At 42.1% G+C, this 10,571-nt stretch overlaps 1 protein-coding gene across 1 annotated transcript; it reads left to right on the top strand.

Annotated features, from left to right (window-relative positions):
- The first annotated feature begins 2,192 nt into the window (after positions 1-2,192).
- tnfrsf11b (tumor necrosis factor receptor superfamily, member 11b) lies at positions 2,193-6,697 on the top strand. The gene is made up of 4 exons (XM_082186579.1): positions 2,193-2,349; positions 2,527-2,902; positions 4,747-4,926; positions 6,081-6,697. Exons 1-4 carry the CDS (start codon positions 2,347-2,349, stop codon positions 6,356-6,358), a joined length of 837 nt encoding a protein of 278 aa, XP_082042705.1. The 5' UTR covers positions 2,193-2,346; the 3' UTR covers positions 6,359-6,697.
- The last annotated feature ends 3,874 nt before the right edge of the window (positions 6,698-10,571 follow it).

Genomic DNA, 10,571 nt, shown 5'->3' with positions numbered 1-10,571 from the left:
TGTATCATATTTGATGCATCAGGCTTTTGTGGCTCATATAGTCTGATATAGTGAATATATACTGTATATATATTTAAATACTTAATATGGTCAAAGCTCTGTAGTTATAAAACATATAATGCAATGCAATACAATGATGATTGAGAGATTAAAAAATAAACCTGATGATCATATTTGATGCTTGTGATTTTTAAAATAAATGATGATGATAATCAAGTAAAGCTGCTTCAGTCCTGTTAAAATATTATTAACAATATCAAAGTTATTCTTACATGTACTTGATAAAGAGTGTAGACTGTGGATCAGACGACTGTATTGAGAGTGAAACTGGTTTATCAGTTCATGATGATCATGTGAAGGTCAGTCTGTGTGTTTGTTACTGTAACTCTCAGGTGGTTAGATCACTAATCACTCAGACATGTTTGTGGAATCCCCTAAAAATGAGGAAGACCGAGGAGAGGGAACTGATCCGCAGATGACTCACTGTTTTCACTCTTACATTCATTGAATAACAGTTGTTAGAATAACTTTCATGTTGAGTCATTGTGGTTAAATATACAGTGGTTCCAGTCACGCTGAGGTGGAGGTGAATCTGCAAATACCAATCATGACTGAAAAATCAGGCCAAAGGTAAAAACCGTGGCATTTATAGGTCAGTATCATACAGACATATGAACTGAGTCATATTTCAAAAGCAGAGGAATGCTAATCATGACATTTACACTGTGCGTCAGCATTATATCATTGAAATACTTACACTATGGAAGTGGTATTTATTAAAGTTAATTTGTATTAGATTTTGTTTTGTTTTTTATTGTCTTTTAAATATGTCTATTTAGTATTTTTTTTGTCATTTCTGAATGAAAATGAGAAATGATAAACAATTTTTTTTTATTATTATAAATGTTTTATTACATTCATTATAGTTACAGAAACTAAAACTAAAATCAGAAAAAAATGACAAGTAACAGTTAAAGTAACCTTTAGCTAAAATAGTTTTTTTTTTTCTGGTTTTAGTTTTAGTTTCTGTAACTTTAATGAATGGAAGCTTGTCATCATCGTCATCATCTTCGTCATCATCTTCATCATCTTCATCTTCATCATCATCAGCCTGCAGGAGGCGCTCGAGCTCAAACACTCACTGTGGATCGAGTTACTGTCAGATCCTTCACAAATTACTCAAAAAAGATGAATCAGGGTTCATGTTCATCTACAATATTCTAATATTCTAATATTCTGTGTTCTAGAAATCAAACGCACAGTACAGATGGTCTCAAGCAGCTTCACTGGAAAATAACACTGCAAAACGAATGAAGTGCATGAGTCAAGTTTCAGACAATAGAGTCAATTCTCAGATCAATAATTAATTGATAACACCATATTCATGCCTTTAAGTGCACTAATTAAACAAATTAGTGGTTTCCGGTTTCCTTTAGAAAAATCTATTCATTTATTCAGTTAATTCAGCCTTATGAAATGCATTAGAGTGGTGAGGATCTTTGACAGTGGTTTAGTTTTGAGGGTTTTTATCACTCTAAACAGCGATAATAACGAGATCTTCATCATATGACGAACATCTGACGATCTGTCCTCATTAAGTTATGAAAACATTATTTCTGAATGTTCTCTGAACGTTTAAAAATGTCCAGTTTTTGAAATGTTTTAAAAGCGTTTCTTCTTGGTTATGTGAAACATTACATTGTATCATTCTTCAAACATTATGGAACGTTACTTTTGAATGTTCTCTGAACGTTCTGAAACAAGTAACATTTAAAAAAACGACAGACGAACGTCCAAATAAAACGTGTCAAAAAAGAAATGCTCCATCATGTTTTTGTGCTGACGTTTTGAGAACATTATTAAAGAGCAGATAACTCTGAACGAACGTGTGTTCATAACTTTGAGAGAGCGTTCCCTGTAAACTCCCCGTCACTGGAGTGTATTAGTGCTGCTATGATGTTGCTAAGGTGTTCTCTCTCTGTGTGTGTGTGTGTGTGTGTGTGTGTGTGTGTGTGTGTGTGTGTGTGTGTGTGTGTGTGTGTGTGTGTGTGTGTGTGTGTGTGTGTGTGTGTGTGTGTGTGTTTTCTGTAGATCGAGTTTCTCCTCTAATGTGAGTTTTTTTCAGCTGTTTTCTTCTGGTGAGTTTCAGCACATCACTGATATTCATGAGCATCACTGCTATGGTATTGTCATCTGAAGAGTAGCATATTTTCTCTATATGATTGATTCAGGGGCGTGTGTGTGTGTGTGTGTGTGTGTGTGTGTGTGAGTGAGTGAGTGAGTGAGTTGTATATAAAGCGCGCGCATCGCGCTCATCAATGAAGTCCGGCAGGCAGCGCGCGCGGGATGGTGAGTGACAGATCACATCATTCAGTTCATGCTTCTTTGTATCACGCTTTCCACACGACACGTTGTTTCAAAGCAGCTTTACAGAAAACGCTAGATTCATTGTTACATTTTAAGTGTTCTCTGATCCGTGTGTGTGAGAGTAACGTCTCGTCATTCACGGTTATTTCCTCTCTCCAGTTGTTTTTCTCACTGTTGGTTGTGCCGGCTCTGTCGGCTCTGGCCGCGGATGATCGCTCGTACCGGCGCCGGGACCCGGTGACCGGAGAGACGCTGCTGTGCGACCGCTGTGCCCCAGGGAGCCGTTTGAGCGCGCACTGCACACGCTCCCAGCGGACCGAGTGTAAGCAGTGCGAGGAGGGCACGTTCACCGAGTTCTGGAACTACATCCCGGACTGTCTGCTGTGCGACGCGTGCTCGGACCACCAGCGGATCGTGCGCCCGTGCAACGGAACCGTGAACACGATCTGTGAATGTGAGCCCGGGTTCTACTGGGATCAGCACTTCTGCAAGAGACACACCCGGTGTAAACCGGGTCACGGAGTCAAAGCTGCAGGTGAGATACCTGAGGAAAACAGTGTGTGTGTGTGTGTGTGTGTGTGTGTGTGTGTGTGTGTGTGTGTGTGTGTGTGTGTGTGTGTGTGTGAGAGAGAGAGAGAGAGAGAGAGAGAGTGAGAGTGTGTATGTATGTGAGTGTTTTATAGCCTAAAAAGCAGGGTCACTTATAGTAATTTATATACATGAATAAATTGTGTGTATATATTACACATTAATAACTCAAAATGCTCTTAAAGGGTAACTGTCACCAAAATGCAACCTAGGCTCTTTTTGTTAATCTACTCGAGTCAAACTTTCGTTTAAAGCATAATTAGAATGGAAACGCCACTTTTAAGTTTGACCGTATTTTCGTTTTAGGTTAAATGCCTTGTGAATGGGAGTGAATGGGGCACTTCTATGACAGCATCAAAATCGCTATTTTTAAACACTTAAGAAGGCGAGAAAGGAGAGAAAGCTCCTAAAGCTTAGTTTCATATAAATTCACGGATAATTTGTTGTTTTGTAGTTAGTGAAAATGACCTTGTATTTGAAAAGGATCCTCATATGATAATGAAATGATTCAGTGATACAGATCCACTATTTTTGACTGACAAAATGCCAACGGACGGAAACACAGTGAGCTGTTCAAAATCTTTCTCTTTAGTAAACTCTGTGTCCACACACACACTGTTCTCAGTGCTGGAGATCATGTGTAGAGCCGCTGGTGAGACTTCCAGCACAGTTTCATGTTGTGTCGAGCCGCATTAGATTTTTGATGCTATCATAAAAGTGCCCCATTCACTCCCATTCACTCCCATTCACAAGGCATTAACCTAAAACCAAAATACGGACGGTCAAACTTAAAAGTGGCGTTTCTATTCTAATTATGCTTTTAAACGAAAGTTTGACTCGAGTAGATTAACAAAAAGAGCCTAGGTTCAATTTTGGCGAGAGTTACCCTTTAATATCACACATTTTATTATTTTATGACATTGAAATATATATTAAATTAATAATTAATTAGCCTACTCAAAATCGTATTTTAATATCACACATAAAAAAAAAATTATGTATTTATATACAGTACATTATTTAATAATTACATTTAAGTTATGCTGTGATAAAAGACAGCGAAGTTGTACTAATATTAATTCATATACTGAATAATTCATGATTTTGACACAACTATGGACGCTTTGACATTTCCAGGTTTCTCAGAGAGATGATGTCACTCGTTAAAAACTCTAGCTGTGTTTTGACCCGTTGCTGATTCAGTTAGTAACCGTGGAAACGCATCATCAGAGTCTGAGTCTGTTTACGGTTGCCATGCAACGACTGATACACTCACACCTGAGCACGAGTTCTGTGCTGGGCAACTGTAGAGTTTGCTTTATTAACTCTATAGACCGTATGCGCCAGAGAAACGAGGGCGCCGCCATCTTTACAATATTGTCTTTGAACTTCCGTTTCTGCGGTCGCTCTGTATATCTCTATGGCGCTGCTGTCCAGGAGTAATCAGCTTTTGAAGTGGATTTACTTAATGTAAAGTTAACGAAAGTTATCATGAGGATTGTGATGTTTAAAGCAGATTTTAAAACGAGCCGTTCATTAATAAACACGCAAGATCACTGTGAAAATGCAGACCGGAAGACAAAAGACGACGAGCGCGGCGCTGAGAAGGGGCGGAGCTACATAAGGTCTAGGTTATGATCATTATGATTAAAAGAAAATCAGTGTCTTCAACAAACAGCTGTTGCTGGAAACCATGGTTAAACCGCGGTGACACACTGTCTACGCACACACTGATTCAGTTTGAAGGAGGATTATGTGATTGTGATTGTGATGTACTGTGTGTGTTTGCAGGGACGCCGCACAGAGACACGGTGTGTGAGGTCTGCGCAGACGGATGGTTTGCAGACATCACACAAGCGCATGCAGCATGTGTCCCTCACAGCGTCTGCGATGCTGACCAACATCTGATGCTGCCCGGATCCCGATGGCACGACAATGTGTGCGCGACCTGCCAACAACTCACAGACAACGGTAGAGACACTCACGTCGCCTCACTGTGTAGTTTAAAAGAGTAGCTCACTCTCCCTCAAGCCATCCTAGGTGGATATGACTTTCTTCTTTCAGTCGAACACACTCAGAGTTATATTAATAAACATGGCAGTGGATTGCAACCATTAAATTGAAGCTCAAAAAAAGTGCATCTCTCCATCATAAAAGAGCATCTATCCATCATAAAAGAGCATCTATCCATCATAAAAGTGCATCTCTCCATCATAAAAGTGCATCTCTCCATCATAAAAGTGCCTCTATCCATGATAAAGGCCTTCTGAAGCAAAACGATGAGTTTGTGTAAGAAAAATATTAATATTTAAAACTTTACTAAGTAAAATAACTATCTTCCGGCCAAACGAACATACGGATGCGACTTAAGTCTAAAGCGCAACTTATGCAACTTGTGACAGTAGCGTAAATATCAGCCGTATGTAAGTGCAGATGTACTTTTATGACGGATAGATGTACTTTTATGACGGATAGATGCACTTTTATGACGGATAGATGCACTTTTATGACGGATAGATGCACTTTTATGACGGAGAGATGCACTTTTATGACGGAGAGATGCACTTTTATGACGGATAGATGCACTTTTATGACGGATAGATGTACTTTTATGACGGATAGATGCACTTTTATGACGGATAGATGCACTTTTATGACGGATAGATGCACTTTTATGACGGATAGATGCACTTTTATGACGGAGAGATGCACTTTTATGACGGATAGATGCACTTTTATGACGGAGAGATGCACTTTTATGACGGATAGATGCACTTTTATGACGGATAGATGCACTTTTATGACGGATAGATGTACTTTTATGACGGAGAGATGCACTTTTATGACGGAGAGATGCACTTTAATGATGGACAGATGCACTTTTTTCAAGGATAGATGCACTTTTATGAGCTTCAATCTGATGGTTGCAATCCACTGCCATTATCAAGCTCGGAAGCATCAGGGTGTTTATTAATATAGCTCTGATTGTATTCGTCTAAAAGAAGAATGTCATATACACCTAGGATGGGTTGAGGATGAGTAAATCATGGGCTAATTTAAATTTTTAGGTGAACTATCGCTTTAAAGCACATCCTTACATTCATGCACTGGTGTTTTTCCTGCAGGTTGGGCGTGTTTATTCAAGCCGGTTCTGACCGGTCTGCACATTCAATACAAGACTCCCATCCTGCGTCTACAAAACCTAGTGAACCGCCGTCTGCAAAAGAAGCTCCGCAAGAGGACGGCTAATGGTTCCTCGGAGCTGCTGAACCTTCCCATGATTCGCGAGGAGTCAGATCTAGGTCATTTAGCTCACAGAATTTCACACCGAGTCCGAAGTTTCCAGCAGCACTGCCGAAACAGCACAGCAGCGACAGGGATTCGTGGAGCTGCTCTGCTTTGATGTCTTTCACCTGCTTTGTCAAATGTCTAAGCGATTTTGTCCAAATCATCAATGAGCACTATATTTGCACAACTCACTTACATTAAAGATTTGGTTTCTGATGTTACACTGAAGGACGCTGGATGTGTGGTGTGTATCTGAGAACTTGATAATGTGTCCGGTCAATACATTTAAAATGCACTGTATTCAAGTTTTTGAAGGAGACTCGACTGTTTTGTAAATATTAGATATGTTTTTTTTATTTTACTGGTTTTACATATAAACATTGATCTCTATTTATTATTTAATTTAACTAAACTGTATAATGCAAAACAGCTCCATTAAAAACAGTGAAAAGAGTTTCTTGTGGTTTTGAAAATTTATGAAATATTCCAGTGTTTTTCTTTGGATTACTGCACTCATATGAACCTGAAATCAGTCTATGTGATGAGTGTATATATATATGTCACAGATGTCAGCAGTCAGTTACACTTTATTTTAAGGTGTCATTGTTACAGTGCAATTATATATTAAAGTACTGAGTAATATTAATTAACAACATGTACTTACTTTAGTATCAGTTTAGGGTTAGTTGCATGTAATTATGTTACCCAGCAATCTAAGGCCCGGGACACACTAGACGATTTTCAAATCTTAAACGATTTTAAAACCGTGGGAGAACACAGATATAAGACCATTTCAAAAAAAAATTTACATTATAATCCTCTGAAGGTACACACTAGACGACACTAGACCACACACCTGCCGACTGTACTAACGATTTCGCAGTGGTAATTCCACAGACACGAGATCTCAGAAACTCGAGTGATCAAACGTGACAGTATAGACGTGGCTTATACACTTTGCAGCGTGAGCTAAGGGTTAGTTGGTAATTAATTGTTATTTCTAGCAGCAATCTGGCTAATGCTAATGCAGATGTTACATGATGTTAGACTCCACTTCCGGGACTTGTTTGTGGCTGTCATATTTAAGCTATAAAAACATCCGGCTGGTGACTCTTGCTCACTGTCGTTGGCTATATGGGTATGCTGTCGGAAGCAGCCTGATCAAGAGTCTTGAATATCAAACATGTTTAACGAACTAAACTGAACAGAGGGTTTAAATACACAGAGACTAAAGAAGACTAGACACAGCGCGGAGGACTAATCAAAAACCAAAGCCACCGATTAAGAGCGGGAACATTCATGCCGATGAAACAGAAACACAGGGAAACAGGTCTAAACCAACTAAATGTCCAAAGAAACAGAACATAAACCTTCCCCCTCATGGAAGGTGCATCCTCGCGCAGAAACTACACCTTAGTGGAGGGAGGGGTAAAACAGAAGCAAAGTTCATTGAAAGAGGGGCAGAGGGCAGGATAAAGGAGGAGAAGACGGAGGGAGGAGCCAGGAATCGAGGGGATGAAGACCCGGGTGACTCTGTAAACTAGAGGGCCAAGACGAAGCCACAGGCTCACGGAACCGAGGTGGAGACAGGGGCTCTGCAGAACGAGGCAGAGCCAGAGGGGTGGAGGGTCGAGATGTAGCCGGAGACCCAGAAGTCTGAGGTGAAGCCAGAGGAACGAGGAAGCCCAGCGGAGCCCAACAGATGGAGCTGGTGAAGCTGAGGGAGCGTGGAGCCAATGTGGATCCGATGGATCGGAGGGCAGAGGAGGAGTCCAGGGCTCGGAGGCTCGAGGTGAGCCAGGGGATCGAGGCTTGAGGCTGGGCAGGACCAGCAGTGATGAAGGAGACTTGAGGCTGGGTAGGACCAGCAGTGATGAAGGAGACTTGAGGCTGGGTAGGACCAGCAGTGATGAAGGAGACTTGAGGCTGGGCAGGACCAGCAGTGATGAAGGAGACTTGAGGCTGGGCAGGACCAGCAGTGATGAAGGAGACTTGAGGCTGGGCAGGACCAGCAGTGATGAAGGAGACTTGAGGCTGGGCAGGACCAGCAGTGATGAAGGAGACTTGAGGCTGGGCAGGACCAGCAGTGATGAAGGAGACTTGAGGCTGGGTAGGACCAGCAGTGATGAAGGAGACTTGAGGCTGGGTAGGACCAGCAGTGATGAAGGAGACTTGAGGCTGGGCAGGACCAGCAGTGATGAAGGAGACTTGAGGCTGGGCAGGACCAGCAGTGATGAAGGAGACTTGAGGCTGGGCAGGACCAGCAGTGATGAAGGAGACTTGAGGCTGGGCAGGACCAGCAGTGATGAAGGAGACTTGAGGCTGGGCAGGACCAGCAGTGATGAAGGAGACTTGAGGCTGGGTAGGACCAGCAGTGATGAAGGAGACTTGAGGCTGGGTAGGACCAGCAGTGATGAAGGAGACTTGGAGACTTGAGGCTGGGCAGGACCAGCAGTGATGAAGGAGACTTGGAGACTTGAGGCTGGGCAGGACCAGCAGTGATGAAGGAGGCTTGAGGCTGGGCAGGACCAGCAGTGATGAAGGAGACTTGAGGCTGGGCAGGACCAGCAGTGATGAAGGAGGCTTGAGGCTGGGCAGGACCAGCAGTGATGAAGGAGGCTTGAGGCTGGGCAGGACCAGCAGTGATGAAGGAGACTTGAGGCTGGGCAGGACCAGCAGTGATGAAGGAGACTTGAGGCTGGGCAGGACCAGCAGTGATGAAGGAGACTTGAGGCTGGGCAGGACCAGCAGTGATGAAGGAGACTTGAGGCTGGGCAGGACCAGCAGTGATGAAGGAGACTTGGAGACTTGAGGCTGGGCAGGACCAGCAGTGATGAAGGAGACTTGAGGCTGGGCAGGACCAGCAGTGATGAAGGAGACTTGGAGACTTGAGGCTGGGCAGGACCAGCAGTGATGAAGGAGACTTGAGGCTGGGCAGGACCAGCAGTGATGAAGGAGACTTGGAGACTTGAGGCTGGGCAGGACCAGCAGTGATGAAGGAGACTTGGAGACTTGAGGCTGGGCAGGACCAGCAGTGATGAAGGAGACTTGAGGCTGGGCAGGACCAGCAGTGATAAAGGAGACTTGGAGACTTGAGGCTGGGCAGGACCAGCAGTAATGAAGGAGACTTGAGTTTTGTTATGTTTATTTTTTTATTAAACAAAGTTGGATTTGGATCCAACTCTTCTTTTGTTTTTTGAGTTCACCCAGTGTTACTCTCCAGTTGCGGTCTTTGATCTTGATGTTGCTTTCTTAGACGTGAACGCCATTAAATTTGCATAAAGCGCAGGAATTTAATTCTGCAGGAGACAGTTACGTTGCCCATTGTAAATGTAACAGTTTTAACAAAACGGATAGCTATCTGATCATTTAAAACGCATGAATGACCAGATGTAAACAGGCCCATTGGAAATCTGTTATTCAAAGTGTAATTTTAAACTGGAAACAAACAAACTAAACGATTTTGATAAAAGTAGCACAAATGGTATGGAAAGATTGCTTCAGAAATAGGCCTATTTAAGGTTCTGCACCATTTCTATGTTAGCCATTATGAATATTTAAAATATGTATGTATATATGTATGTGTATTTATACAAATTGGCGTGGGGTTATGGCACAGTCATAAACTCAGAAACTTAAAAATGGCACTTCAAGACAAAAAAATTTGCCGACCCCTGATATAGAGTATAAAAATAATACTAAAATTAAGGTTTGGAATGGTTGTAAAAGTTTGAAGGCTTTACAGGCACACACACACACACACACACACACACACAGAGTCATTAGTGTGACATTCAAATGCTGTCCGTCCTGTGTGCTCACATGCAAACCCAGATTATTTATTCCGTTCGTGTGAATGCGTCTCATTTGCATGTGGTTATCATTAACAGCATGTGCCTTTAATGTTTTGTTGGGTTCCTGATCAGGAAGCGCCTGGTTTGTGTAAACTCTTCATTGTCACGTGTTCTGGAATCCGGCACACGCCTGGTATGTCAGTGACATGTTGAAGCAGGCATGATGATGTCACAACAGTGTTTCCAGCTTCAAACCGCACGACACGGTAGTCGAAACTAAAAATAGAAACATTAGAAGAGAAAATGTCCTCTTCATGGAAGAACAGAAACCTGAGCTTCTGCTTCCTTACATCAGAAATCAAAGTTCACGCACGAGCGTTTGGCTGAATTTCCTGGTTCGTTTTTAAAGGGGGAAATGTTGTCAAGGGATTTATCTGGGCCTTCCCATAACTTACTTTATGTTCATCATTAACAGTAATTACGGTTAGCGGCTCCGTCCGCTCATTTGAATAGGAAATGTATTGTGCGTCAGCG

This window comes from Leuciscus leuciscus (genome assembly GCF_965113295.1).
Source record: "Leuciscus leuciscus genome assembly, chromosome: 12".
Lineage (NCBI taxonomy): Eukaryota > Metazoa > Chordata > Actinopteri > Cypriniformes > Leuciscidae > Leuciscus > Leuciscus leuciscus.
This window is presented reverse-complemented; position numbering and strand designations above follow the sequence as displayed.

Coding starts and splice junctions, on each gene's coding strand:
- tnfrsf11b (XM_082186579.1), top strand. Junction 2,903..4,746: donor TCACGGAGTCAAAGCTGCAG/GTGAGATACCTG, acceptor GTGTGTTTGCAG/GGACGCCGCACAGAGACACG. Junction 4,927..6,080: donor CCAACAACTCACAGACAACG/GTAGAGACACTC, acceptor TTTTTCCTGCAG/GTTGGGCGTGTTTATTCAAG.